This window comes from Perna viridis, chromosome 3 (assembly GCF_037379345.1).
Source record: "Perna viridis isolate PV_CMFRI_1.1 ecotype Kerala chromosome 3, ASM3737934v1, whole genome shotgun sequence".
Lineage (NCBI taxonomy): Eukaryota > Metazoa > Mollusca > Bivalvia > Mytilida > Mytilidae > Perna > Perna viridis.
In genome coordinates, this window is record NC_142447.1 from 31,432,656 (window position 1) to 31,447,767 (window position 15,112).

Here is a 15,112-nt window from a genome sequence, read left to right on the forward strand (position 1 = left end):
CATAAACTATGTAATTGCAGGGAATCGAACTGGTTTCAACTCTGCTTGCAGCGAAAGTATCCGGTACTGTTTGCAATAATTTAACTGCAATATAAAACATTTAAAGGTTTCCGAGACGATGGCTAAATGGTTCTAACTGCATTTAAATGGGTAAAAACATATTTGCACTTGCGCTATCATGGCTACGCCCCTGTATACCTTAATTTCTTCATATTAATTCCTGAAAAAACTTTATGTGAATTTAGAAACATTTTACTGTAAGTAGAACTGACCGTTATAATTCGGATGCCACTTAATATTAACGTGGAAAAAGAATGACATATATTTTCCGACCCGTTTCTGTGTGATTACATATATTGGTGACAATTTGGTAGAGTATTATCCATATCAGAAAACGCCAAACTATTGAACATAGACTAAACTAGTTGACATTGATATTTCTTATTCGTTGTAATTTATTTTGCTTCTTTTTCTTACATTTCTTTAAACAAAGTCCTTAAACAAAAATGAAAATGAAAATGAGAAAAGCTTTATTAAAACAATTCGATACTTTTACAGAGACAACAACACATCAATAATAACACTTGTAAAACCAAAGCAATGCGATGTATTCTAAGTAAAAAGGTTTCGAAATATATGATTCAAATGTAATGCACAACTTGTGTATACTTATGAGTATGAAATGCTATAGATGGCAACATTTTTATATTCTATCGAGTTTTTTTTTATCCGACATTCGTATTCAATGTCACGCTTTCAAATCAAGAAACGAAGTATTTTTCTAATGTATAAACAAACTAATACCACACACAAATATTTCACAAAGTACAAATGTTAAGAATGTTTTTGTTCCATTTTATATAATTTGTGATTGTCAAATCAGATGATTCAGTTAACATTAAATATATATTTTTTTACAATATCGTGTAGGTCATCTGAATGAATATGAAACGAGAGAGACAGACCTATGTTTAATTGAAGTAACCGTTAAGACATTATCTATACAACTGTACCAAAGTAAAATAGGTAAGCAAGTCATATTGAAGCAAGGGACATCCATCATTATTCACGTTTACATTTCTCCTGAGATCGTTTCAAAAGGTTTTAGTAGTCATCAGAATCAGCACACTGGTTTCTCTTCCATGTCAGACATAAGATGAGTTGATATTTTTTTCTCACAAGGTCTTAAATTGTTGTCGGACATCATTTCATCCAACTTTATTGGCCTAAATAGTAAAAGAAATTATATGATCATGTAGAATTATATGAAGGGAGGTAATCGAAATCCGTCTGATATCATTGGACAATTACAACAGAAGTGTGGAATTATTTGATGAAGCAGGTCTGCATGTAAAACAGATGAGTAATTTGTTCTTATTGTAAAATGTATACACGATTTTAAATGAAAGAAACAACCATGTCATTCATTATTGTATGTCTACATAGTAACTTTCTGGTTACACGTATATTCCATAAGTACTCTATGGTCGTATTGAGACGTTACCTGTCATTTAAAATGATTGTAGAAATTCCCCCAAGAAAAGTGGCTGTTTCTGAATCTGGAAGCCCACCTACTGCTACAATATACTCCAAAACGGGAGTAATCCATCTCCATGGTACATTGTATGGCAAAGTTTTGATCGATGAATCAAAGCTTACTTTTAACCTAGAATGATATAACCAGTAAACAGAATACAACATACATGTATTTGTTTTATTCTTGTGGCATTTCATCTCCAAAAGTGAGAATTTTCGATAGAATTTGTCATTTACAGTGATTGACTTAATAAGGTTCACAAAAATCTTTTTTTTTCTTTACAGCATGTTAAAAGAAAACCGTTTCCATTTTCATCGAGCCAGATGTGCAAGAAAGACTTGATAATAAAACTTGTTAACAGTAATTGGTCAAGAAATATTAAATCCATTTCTGGCTTTTTTTTTATTGGGATCTAATTTAAAAACCGTTAATGACATAACTTGACAATTTACTTAAAATTTCTTTTCATATAAGGAACATGTGACAAAATTTCACACGGATCTATACACAAACATACACATTGAAGTTTCATAAATCGAAATATCTACGAGCCACAGCCAAGATTACAATTTAAGATCGTATCGAACATGACATTAAATGTGATGAAGCACGGACACAGTAAAATAAATGAATGTGACACTTGTAATCAACTCATAATTAAAAAACTCAAGAGAATGCACGATAAAATTAATTTTGACATAAACAATCACCATATTGGTCATGGCATATGCAGACAGTAGTAGTAAAACACACTATTTATCCATTTTTTAGAATTAAAGGCGTACATGCAGAGAAATTTGTCTGAAATTGTACTAAATATTGTTCACATCTCTGAAAGATTCTTGTAAAATATGTGCTAATGACATTTAAACTGCAGGTAAGTGTTAATTGCTAAAAGGTCTCATGCTGAGCAGGAAAAGGCGAAACACATGTAACATAATTTCTAAAGGCCAAAGTATCATCTATGGTAGACAAGACATAGTATTAGGAAAATGCTAGTTGTCAGGAAAGTGGTACTACAAAAATTGATTTTTTTATTGCAGAGGCAGACTTGTAGATGTGAGTGAAGAGTATTTGTATTCGAATGGATAAAATGGGCAATTATTCAGCCAAATACTAAAAGTTACACGCAAGTGTCTAGAATTATTTCATGAGAACTGTCCTACCATATCCTGGTGCAAAAGTTATCTTGTACCTCGTAAGATACTCCACCTTATAACAGTACCAGTTCCTGGTTCACAACGCCCACGATACTTACTCTTCATTACCTGTATCCTCCACTGTAAGAACATGCCAATCCTTATCCTGGTTATGGGAGGTCATCATGTAATCCACGTCGTCTTTGTTATTAGATATTTCTAAACTCTTCCCGTCATAGATTATGGTAAAGTCAAAATCCTAAAGACAAGTAGAAAGGTAAGACCCACTTTACAAATCCGATCTAAAAGTATTTAATATTGATAGTTATTTCGCTTCATTTTATTCTTTATCAAAGAAAAAAAAGAATGAAATCCAGTGCATTGATTGGATGAAGGATTCAATTATAATCCAATTCAAAACGTTCATTTTAAATTCATAAAAATGTATTAATATATTATGTTTTACCTCTCCCTTTACGCGCTGAAAATTTAGAAGCGTTCCTAAAGAATCTGTACCGAATACTATAGATATACTTTTATGGTCTCCAGATTTTGAAAACTTAATTGGTTTACTCTGGTCCGTAAATTTTACACATTTCCTCCACATCTGAAATAATATATTAAAAACTACTTGAATTGTTGATCGGTAGTCACCTTCAGAATTAATATTCTATTTTGAAATGCAATTTTTCAAAACAAAAAGTAAATTCCAAAAGTATGCAATTCTATTTACCATTTGAAACCATTTCTTGCAGCTGATTCTTGATTATTTTTTTAAATCATTCAACCCTGTAAGTTTAAACCCTAAAACGCTATGACCTTTCATTCCGGATTGTCAAATTCCCTTTCATCTGTGGCCACATCTTTTCAGCACCTGCGTATGGAGTTATCATATCACAACTCATACGTTATGCCAGACCTTGCCATAACAACGCAGACTTTTTGTATCGCACTACACTTCTTACATCTAGGCTTCTGGAACAGGGTTATGTTGCTACAAGATTGAAGTCATCACTACGGAAGTTTTACGGTCGTCACCATGAACTCATGGATCGTTACTGTATATCCATCAGCACCATGAAAACTGATTTGTTCAGTGTCATAACCTTCCTCTTCTCTACCCTGGACTTGACTTTTTATGAGCAACTTGACGAGTGTTCCTATAAAAGCAGAGTGCACCAGATCTATGCTCCCAGTTTTTAGTCCGAGTTGCTCATTTACTATTGTCACTTTGTATGTATTATTTTGGTTATTTAATGTTCTTTGTTGTGTGTGCCTGTTTTCATGTCTAGTCTTTGCCCTGGATTACATTCTTTTGATTACCGTTGGAACCTTGGTTCTCTTGATTACTCTTTAAGCAACTTATACTAAGAAGTGTGTCTATCTTCTTATAATTAGCCAATATTTGGCAAAATAATATGATAAAAGTGTAATTGGACCTGGACTTTTAGTGAAAATTCTTTGAGTAATTTCTGCAGTAATTGTCTTTACATATATTTAATATCATTCCAAAGGAACAAAGGTATTTCGCTTACATTTTCACTGCACATTCCATAGTACACATTCCGACTACGTTCCATCAATGGAAGTGAAAGTTCTTTATTACTTATTGTAACAGACGAGAGACAACCAGCAAATGATCTGAAGTAAATAGTTAACAAACTTTAAAATGCAAGTGGCAATACATCAAAAAACATGTTTCTAATAAATATACAATTTTAATGCAACTTACTAAATAATTTGTTCATTGAACTAAAATTTTCACTCAGTCAAATTATTCCCAATTACGATAATTTTAAAACAAACTTCATAAAAAAATACGATGAAAATTTAGAAATATTAATACAAGCAAGAGAATTCAAATAAATCGAGTAAATATAAAGTGGCATCAATATAATCAAGAAATAAACAGATGGATACCTTAATTTAGTTTTACCAGACAACGAATGACTTTGGACATCCAGTCCACCTAGATATATACCATCTGGTATCCTAGGTGCTATTTCTTGTCTTACAAGTTCCTGTTCAAACTTATCATCAACAATATCTGTTGTTACATCTATAACGTCGTTACCAAATATTATCTGAAATAAATGTTTTGGGGGAATCTATGACAAATCTAGCAGCCAGTTATTGTTACTGCGCGTTCTTTAAAATATCATTTTTTAAAAATTCAGTGCCATTGAAAAGGATTCCTTAATACCAAAAAAACAAAACAAAAAACAAAAAAAAACATGCACGTTCAACGTACATTTTGGAAAAAATGGTATTTATTAAGTATTTTCGCAAATATTTATTTTAAATTTACAAAGGGTCTTGCAATTCATTTACATGTCAACCAAATACAACATCTTTGGGATATTCAGTAGTAGAAATTGTAATATTAGAATAAAATAAAATTCATGTTGGATATGATGTTGTACTCATTAACACAAGGTTTGCTCTTTATATTCGCATGTTATACCACGCTAGCAGTAATCGAATATAAAGACTCAGCAAATATGTGAATATGTAAAATACTATACCCCCCGAATTAATAAATATCTACCTCTATAAAATGATCATTGCCATCACTGTAGTCATCTATGACAGAACTAAGGACTGTTGTTCCCCTCCTTGTGCTTACTTCAATATGGATCCCACCTTCACGTAAAGTAATGAGCACCTGTAGTAACTATAGTGTAAAAAATAATATGTCATTTTCTTACGCTGTACCTTCAGACTATAGAGGTTATTATGTCATATCCCTTAAAAAGACGACTGCTTATTCATTGTTCTTTTTTTGCTCTTTTAACACTTATCGTGCTGAATCGTTCTGAAAAATGTCTAGATTTCGATATATTACAAACTTATGCAAATTTTATGCAAATTAGTTCACAATGGTACTGATGCTGATTGTTATATATAAGTTAAAGATGGATGATCACGGGATGGGGTGGATGGGATGAGGAGGTGGTGGGAGGGTCGATGGGCAACGCGGTAAAATGGGTGGGTCACTCGAAAATGGTCATTTCTGCTACATGTTGGGTTCAACAGGAGCAAAACAGGAACCAAAGCACGATCATCCCACAGCTTGTACACCGTGAAGCCAAATAAGGTTTGTTACAGTCAGGAGTGGGAGGTCAGGAGTCCCCTGAAGGGTCACTCGTTTGAAAAAAATGAGGATTTTTTTCAGCTCTCCGGTCATTATATTTTTCAAAAACTCTATATCAGAAAGTCTCGTTTTAAAGCACAGTCACACTGCTTGCAGATGGAAACAAATTGAGCTTTGCTGAACTAAGATTAACACTGCCAGAACCAATAAAGCGGCAACAGGACCAATCCCGGATAGGCTCGGATGCAGTACGACAACGGTTAACAATGTGTTGCGAGTATACATTAAAAGGTTCATGGGCCATTGGTTTTGTATTTCAATAATTTTTGCAATTTAAAAACATACTAATTACTTAATTTGTTTTCTTTCATTTATAGTCCTAATTGACCTGAAGAACTTCCAGAACTTTTTTTTCGGTATAGTTTCGCTTTTACCCTTTGACCTTAAGGACGCTCTTCTATGGGAACGCAAATCACCTGATCGCAATCTCCGATTGGCAAATACTGATACATTAGTGGCGTTCGAAATAAAACTGTATCGAAAATTGAAATTGCGTATCATGTGTTATAGTTTTTCTTGAATGAAATGTAGAAACTTATACGTAAAAAGGACAAGAGTTTACTGCGTCGGCTATCTTTTTTTAAGATAGTACTTGCTTATGCATCAAAGCATTTATTTTTTTTTCGTGTATATATTTTAATGTTAGTCATTTCTGTTTTCTTTTTAATATATTATTCTAAACTAAAAATGATTTGTAAATGATAGAAATCAGGTATATTGTTCAATTCTCGAGAGTATTTTCACAGTATGATACATATTAAACTGGTTTTCGTTTCATTTTTTTCATAAAAAAGCAAAGAATGATGGCAAAACAGTGACGGTTTTCACAACTTTCAAATGTTGGATTGGTCTTTTGTGAATTGAAATTAACCTTAAATAACCTTAAAACGTCTCCCAGAAGAGAAGAAATACAACTAAAACCCAAACAAAAAATGTCATTTGCCATAATACAAAGAGGAATATGCTTAATGAGCAATGACCACTGAAAATAACCGACGGACAAAATACATGAAGGCGTCCCTTCAGGTGTTCATTTTACATATTTTATGGAGCAAACTAGAAGATTTGATTATAAATAAAGGGTGGAGGAGTGAATAGACATACGTTAGGTATCTATAATAAACACGTGAAATAAAAGTAATGTGTATTTTGTATAAAATTATCGTAAGTACTTACATAGTATGATAACTATATGAGGAAGAGGTAAACTAATCGCCCTTTTTTGTTGCTACAAGATTGTAGTCATCACTACAGAAGTTTTATGGTCGTCATCATGAACTCGTGGATCGTTATGGTGTATCCATCTACACCATGAAAACTGATTTATTCAACGGGTCATAGTTTTCCTTTCCTCGTTTGTTTACCCCGGACTTGACTTTTTTATGAGCAACGCGGTGGTGTTTCTAGAAAAGCAGAGGACGCTTACCCTACCGGTGCACCTGGTCCATGCCATGCTTCCAATTTTTAGTGGAGTCCGAGTTGCGCTTTTGTTACTTTGTATGTATGATTTTAGTTGCTTTATGTTCTTTGCTGTGTATGTCTGTTTTCCATGTCTGGTCTTTGTCCCTGGATTGTATTCCTTTGATTACCACTATAACCTTGGTTCCCTTGATTACCCTTTTTTTAAATCATAAATTCGATTGATAAATATCAAAACGTATCATAATATCACAGAGTAGGAATGGAAGTGTGTAAATATATTATATGCACAATTTTCGCTCAGGTATATTTATTAGATAGTCGAGTCAATTCATCACCGATTTATTCTCACTTACTCAAAATGTAAGTTTTCATTACACATATAAGGAAAGGCTTTTAAGATGAAGTAAAAAAGTAGTTATGCCTTTCGGATCTATAAATCTACAACATTAACTAATATGAGAAAAATAAGTAACGTACATTTTGTATAACATTCACGTAGGTATTTACATGGTACTAGCAAGATTTTATGCAAATGGGACTACGTCGGGTCCGCCTCCAAATGTACCTCCGCCTGTCTTGGGAGCATATATCCATACCTTGTATGAATTTTGCTCATGCTGAGCCAAATCTTAAACAAGTGCACCGCAGTTTTAAAAATTGCTGAGGAGTTTTAGTCCATATGAGGAGATAAACTCCTCCCTTTTCTTCATTAATTCAATAAATATTAAAAAGTATCAAAGTATCGCGTGTGAACGGAAGAATAGAAATATAAAATCTATGCACAATATTTATCACAGAGTCGTGTCAATTCAGTACCAATTTATTCTCACCGACTCAAAACATTAAAATAAGAGATAAGAAGGCCGTTACAATTGATGACATATATATGAACACTTTTCAAGATGAATTCTTAAAATGTATTTGGATTGCTCAGTCGATATTTGTAACACTATTAGCAAAAACATAATCTTCACCAAACTTCCAACCAATAAGTTGTTTATATGGTCAGCGAAACGACATTAAAACAACAACCAACATGCATTTGAATTGTAGTTGGAATATCAATGTTTTGTAATTGGTAGAAAACAGGTTCATTTTGCATAAATTTCTCGTACGTGTTTGCACAGTATGATATATGTTAAATTGGTTATTCCATTTTTTTTACTTTTAGAATATATAAAAAATCAAAGGATGATTGCGAAGCTTTGACGTTTTCACAACATTTAAAGGTGGGATTGGTCATATATCAATTGGGGTAACTTACTTAACTACAATTTTTTGAATAAGCAATTTCTTTGTAAACTTAGACAAAACCTACCACTGAAAAATAGCATTCTAGTCTTTCAATAATCTTCCAAAGGAGAAGAAATACAACTAAAGCATGTTCTTTGCTACAAATCAGAGAGGCATGTTATAAGCATGGAAAATAAAAGTAACATACATTTTGTGATGGGTAATAACACAATTACCGAACTGAATAAATCCAGACAATAGTCAAAAGGAAGAGTATAAACGGAAAGTCTGTATAGCAAATGGCAACATCAGGGCAAAAAACCGGAAAGTTGGAAAAGCATCGCATTCGTCCTGGCTTGGTACAGTCATTTCAAATGAAAGATGAGTAAGACTATTCTCGAAAGTATTCACATAAAGTGATGAATAGTATAATTTAACCCATGTGACGGGGTACACTTCATACCTTGTCTTCATTAATCTGATTAATAAATATAAAAAAATATCAAATTATCACAGAGCTGGAAAGGAAGAGTACAAATACTGTATACTATTCATGCACAATTTTTGCAAAGAAAACGTTCGTAGTCACTGAAAGCTAGCTCAGAACATATTGAAGGATGACAATATTCACAAAACTATAAGCAATAGAAATAATCGGTCATAGTAATTCCTTTGGACCGGATATGAAGTAGTAACGTCAAATACTAAATAGCCAAGACTCGAAAAAGTCTTTTTGAAAAAAAAACCAAGGTTAAAAACTGTCAATAATTTTAGAATCGTATCATTTACGAATGAACTTATTAAGGGCAGTTGATAAATCCATCGGATTATTTTTATTTTGTTTGAAGAATGTACTTCCTAATCTATACAGGTATTTCAGTAAAACCTGGATGAGCAACATTAGTTTTTATTAAGAACATATAAGTGCTATTATATTTTGTAACGGTGAAAAACTTAGTGAATATCTTTAAAAGTTCGTGAGTTTCGAATCTCCTGGAACAAATGCTTTCATGTAAGAAATCTGTTGCATTCATTAAAATTTGGCACGTTATTACAATTATGAGTAAAATGACCAGTTAAGTAGGGAGTGTTTCAGGAGTATAAAAAAAATCTAAGAATAAAAAATGACATTGGATAATCAAACTAATCTCTTTTGTCATATATTTAATATGAAAGCTGCCAATTTCTACGTAATATCTAAATCAGGAAAAGGTATACAAACAGGGCCTCATCTAGAGGAAGAAATGAGCAAAAACTTCAACTAAATTGTGCTTGCTTCTCCCATTTGTCTCTGACAGGAAGAAAGTTTTGTACATAGACAAAAATGTCAATATTGTTATTTTTGAAACATAAATGACTTAAATTTCTCCTCGTCATTAATGTCTAGATTAGGCCTTAGAGTACAATATCTGTTAGACTTGGCCAAGTTAAATGTTTTGGGTAGATATCTTGAACATAGGGATTTTTTTTAATCTTTCCGTAAAAACAATAAAAATGAAAGGAATGCAAAACAGTGACGTTTTCACAACTTAACACATTTTAAAGTTGTTAATTGAGATAGCTTAATGAACTCCCTGTATCTGAATGAGCAGTTCCTTTGTAACCTAAGACAAATACTATCACTGTAAAAATAACCCTAAAAAGTCTTTTAAAAAATAAAAAGAGAAGAAATACAACTCAAATATAAAATTATTTAATGCATCACTACTACCACTACTGTACACCGTACACTTCAGTACATTAATTAATAGATATTAATTCCTATGCTTAAACTGATGTTGTAGTTAAGGTTGAAGCCTTTTTTATATATAAAATGAATTAGAAAATAGAAAGAATCTGATAATTAGACAGTAGGGTAACTATAAAGAAATGTATGTGCGTATGGTCGGCTCAGTCCTATACAAAAGTCTGATACTGATATGCCCTACAAGTATCATGGCAATCACAAATTCATAATCATAAATACTGAATATTACATGTCAAAATCTGTATCGCATGCAGTATCAATACGAGACTCCTATATCACCCCAAGGGCCACCGGACCGCGGGATGATATAGGTCAAGGGTTGATACCAAATGCGATACAGATTTGACATGTCATGTTCATTATGTCATACATTTTAACTATACTTCAAGTGTGTTTTGCGTAGGGTGTAATACAGTGTATGCGATATAGGTCTAGAGGTGTGAGATAGGGTATGCGATAAAAGGTTTAAACAAATACTTATAATGCATATACACAAGAGGTAGATTTTAATCTAAATATATGATATAAAACGATATTGAATGTGAGAATTCACCTCTTATTTTTATATTTGGTAGACCCAGCAAGCTATTTTTGCGCAGGTCAAACAAATTCTAGTAGTTCAAAACATCTTAAAATCATAAAAATATTGAAACCAGAAGTGTCTATAGATGCTTTAGTCTCTAATATTGGCAATTACTATTTGCATTGTTTCTGTTTGTCAGAAATGTTTGAATTACTAGTTATAAGTGAATAAAACTTCTAATTTTTCAGGTTTTCCGTATTATGGCCTGACGACCCCATAATGTAGCATGCCAGGGGTACCCCATTCCAGCACATGGGGCACACAACCCAGTTGCTCAGTGACCAGAACGCCCGTAGCCCCCGGTCAGGGTTTTGTGCACTTTTTAGTCGCCTTTCACAACAAGCTTAGCGCTGCTACTGGCCTATTCTTTTGACATCCGGACCTGCACGGGGCGACCAATGAGAGATGTACAGACTCGTGCTCTCGTTCCCCGCGGAGTCATTTTCGTCAGAGACAGAGTCATTCATATGCTAATGAGGTTGAATATTGCATGGCTGTTTTCGAATTGAGTTCTATGGGGTTCATGCCCTTTCATGCAATATCATACAAGATTTTCAGTTAGAGCACACTTGGTCTTCCTCTCATATTTATTTGGGAAAAAGAACAAAGGAAAAATCAATTCATGTTACAACGTAACTTCACTAATCCAAAACAACTACTATAAACCAAAGACATCAACAAAAATGATATAGGTGTTGGAGGACCACAATGTACAGTTAAAACTACATGAGTTATGTTTGCTCTAGATTAGTGTCCCTGAATAGATGTAAAGAATGATTAAATTCATAACCAGTGTTAACAGATGGTCCACGACGAAAGCCGACAAAGAAGTAAAAAAGTTTTTAATATCTAGCTAAAGATACTTCTGTCAGTTGTTAGCAAAACTCAACAGCTGACCCCGTTCAAACTGCTGCATATCTTACCCTCTTCTTATATATTGGCGACAAAATGAACTTGATCACTTCGCATTTTCATTAATCAGTATGTAGAATTCATCTCACATTATTTGATGATAATCATCTTAAATTAGCATTTTGATCAACGATGGTAAACCGATAGTCAAAACGGACATAATAAAATAGATACACAATGGTTCAATCAACCTGTGGTGAAATAATTAATAATAGACACACTACCTTATGTTTGTGGTTAATATACAATAACACAGCGTCTCTTTGAAGTGTTTGGAAGTTGATGTCAATATTGTCTATGTAAGATGCATCTACTAATGTAGGAGAAAACATCACAAATCCATCTCCTTCAAAAATCATAGATTTTGTCGGTCTTGAAATGCTTAGAATTGTGGAAATAAAAGAAAAGAAAAGAAACAAATATAAGTGAAATCAGTGGCAACATCAATTGGCGACACAATTAACACTAAGACAGTCAAAAACTGTACAACAAATAATAAAGAAACCTACTTGAAACTTCTGCCACAAAAGCATGCTTTTGTTCGTCGGATTACGTGAATACCCTTTAGCATAACGGCACAATTTAGATTTTTTATAAGATGCGTTTTATTCCTAAATTTGTTTGTTTTCATTTTCTACAATTACATTTATAACCGTAAACGTACTGAAATTTATAAATTTGTTGAAAATAATTAAATAAAGAGGAGTAACTCAGACTACATTTTGTATTAGTATTTAAACATACCATCTACCAGTGGTGCAGTATTGTAATTTACCATCTTTTCTGTTGAATGGGACAACTTTACCATCAACCATAACATCACCAACACATCCAGAGAAGTACGGTAGGTCAGATCCATCCTAAAAGTGTTACGGACACCATTACCTCGCTATGAAAGATTATTCATTATTTAAATATTATTTAGACAGAATACATTTTCATCTGAAAGAAAAACTGTTTTATTTGGTAGATACAAAAACATTACTTATATCTAATGAATTTTGGTTTTCTTCACAAATGACCCTTTTCAGATATACAAGTAATATACCGTTGGTTTTCCAATTATAACTTCAGTAACGGGTGAATGGTATGAATCTATTTTCGGAAGGTAAGAATCTTCAACTTTCTCTTCATCAGTCTCATTAAGTTTCTTTGTTATCAGTTCAATAGTTCTACCAAATCTATAATCAGATATGAAAAAATACAATTTCGGATATTTTTAAACATAAATCTAAGAATTTAAAATGGAAAAATTAAAAAAAAATTGTGATAAATAGTAAACGAAAAGATTATTAAGGTGTTTGTAAAAATCAAAATAGGAAAATACTCTTTAAAGCAATACCTTTCATTTTGTTGACAGTTACAAATATAAAACAATGCTTTAACCCACACCTCTCATTTTTGACAAATACAAAAATACCTCTTGATTGTCAGTGAATGCCAATCGTCTAATTCAAGACCAGTTTCAAAAGAAACGCTACCCATATCTGATCCATCTTTAGCCGTTACTTTCATAACAGGCTTGGAGTCTTCAAGGGAAAGAGAATAGACTTGCTGAAAAAAATCGTTTAAGTTTTAAATGCTGCTTCTGTCAGAAATTAAAAAAAAATATCTTCGTGACGATCACCATTTACACATCGGAATTCAGAAAGGATAGACCAAAATAAGCATGACACGAAACTATTCTTCTAAGATACTGCCTGAGATAAAATAGTACAAGAACAACAAAGAAAAAAGGAAACTTCAAAATCAACAAAAATCAAACGTGTTCTTGATGTTTTCTTTTCGTTTTTTAAGTCGCTAATAGTTAGCGACTTCTTGCACTCGTAATTTCTGTATTTAATATTCGCATATGATTTGCATAAATTTGTAGTTATACGCCACATAATCCTGCAGATCTTCGCCGTGTTCACCGCCACAGCATTATAGTTCTAGCTACATACGAGATAAAAATGTACCTATTAAATATCATACACGTGTGTTCTACGTGTGTTTCTTGTTTTTATGAGAACGGGAAGTTTACATGGAATGTTCAGTTACTTTGAACATTACCAAATTTCCGATTCAGGCACCGAGGCTAGTTACAAGACAATACATGTCATATACATTAGCACGTCCCGTTATTTATGAATATTCATTGCCAGCTGCATAATCAGGTTACTAAACTGGCTCCCTGGTCAATATCATAAGCGACCCAAAGACCACTACAGCGTACCTTTTTTAAAACATATCATACACATGTTATATGCGTGTTTTTTTTTTCTTGTAATAAAACGGGAAGTTAACATTAAAAAATAAAATGATCGGTTAGCATTGAATTTATGTAATATTACCCAGTTTCCGATTCAAACTCAGGCTTTCGTTACAATTAATTATATAAAGGTCATTTATATTATCAGGACACCGATATCTATATATAGCCATTCGGGTCATAACGGTTACGAAAGAGTACGCAAGTGAACCAAGATTTTAGCGGAAGTCACCCGAATTTAGAGCATTTCGCATTTGTACCATTTTAAAATCAGTGATAGTAAATATTTGACTATTAACAACTTTGAAGACTTCAGTCTTTGATTTTATGTAGAAACTCCACCGACAGAGCTTATCTGACTTTAGATACATTTTAGCATAAATACTTTTTACACTACAGCAAATTAACAAAAAAAAAATTATGACAAAGTCCGGATACAAACAGAAACCAGTAATACAAACAGAAACCAGTAAAAGGAAATACTTACAGAATTATTCCCGTGAAAAGTCGCAACATGCATATTTTCTGCTGAAGGTTTAATACACATATCTATAGATGAGGATGTTGATACTGATAGCGTTGTATCAAAAACAGAAGCTCTTACGGCCTCTTTTCCAGACAATGATATGGATAGCTAGATAAAATAAGGTTGTTTTCATATAATAACACATGAGGCACAAAATTTTGTTACATCTAAATGGTCGGAAAATCTTAAGAAAAGTGAACTAAGCCTGCTGCATACACATCATCAACAAACAATCCTAAGAGCAACCAAATAAAGCAAACATGAGAGAAAACAAACACAGACATGTACGTGTATCTATGAACATATCCCTGGAAAATCTCGTCCATGTAGTCCTGTTTTTTAAAGGGGTATATAGCTCAAAACAGAAATATATATCCAATGCATACAAAGAGTACTACTGTCATATTGAAATAGTGTGTATCATATAGGTAAGGGGGTTTCCTTTTTTATTTTCTCCAAGACTTTCCCATAATTCAAAAGTCTAAAAAAAGTGCTTTTAATGTTTTTCACTACTGTTAAGTAGTACACGTATTTTCAACATCATGTTCTCTTAAAATATTTCATCAACTGATTTTCCACAAATTCTATTGATTTCGAAATGATATTAC

The 15,112-nt window shown here is 32.8% G+C and overlaps 1 protein-coding gene across 4 annotated transcripts in view; it reads right to left on the bottom strand.

Annotated features, from left to right (window-relative positions):
• Nucleotides 1-513: 513 nt before the first annotated feature.
• The window catches only part of LOC148621863 (uncharacterized), a 33,846-nt gene continuing 19,247 nt past the window's right edge, over nucleotides 514-15,112 (bottom strand). The window contains exons 14-25 of one of the 4 annotated variants that reach the window (XM_088576651.1): nucleotides 14,466-14,612; nucleotides 13,148-13,281; nucleotides 12,776-12,908; nucleotides 12,472-12,587; nucleotides 11,952-12,108; nucleotides 5,225-5,350; nucleotides 4,597-4,760; nucleotides 4,212-4,317; nucleotides 3,143-3,283; nucleotides 2,796-2,935; nucleotides 1,505-1,666; nucleotides 514-1,226 (exon numbers count right to left, since the gene is read on the bottom strand). In XM_088576651.1, the coding sequence (XP_088432777.1) occupies nucleotides 1,121-1,226; nucleotides 1,505-1,666; nucleotides 2,796-2,935; nucleotides 3,143-3,283; nucleotides 4,212-4,317; nucleotides 4,597-4,760; nucleotides 5,225-5,350; nucleotides 11,952-12,108; nucleotides 12,472-12,587; nucleotides 12,776-12,908; nucleotides 13,148-13,281; nucleotides 14,466-14,612 (1,632 nt within the window). In that variant the 3' untranslated portion in view covers nucleotides 514-1,120. Of the gene's footprint in view, nucleotides 1,227-1,504; nucleotides 1,667-2,795; nucleotides 2,936-3,142; nucleotides 3,284-3,700; nucleotides 3,837-4,211; nucleotides 4,318-4,596; nucleotides 4,785-5,224; nucleotides 5,351-11,951; nucleotides 12,109-12,471; nucleotides 12,588-12,775; nucleotides 12,909-13,147; nucleotides 13,282-14,465; nucleotides 14,613-15,112 lie in introns of those variants that run through there. The other 3 variants (XM_088576650.1, XM_088576652.1, XM_088576654.1) reach the window with 3 other exon arrangements.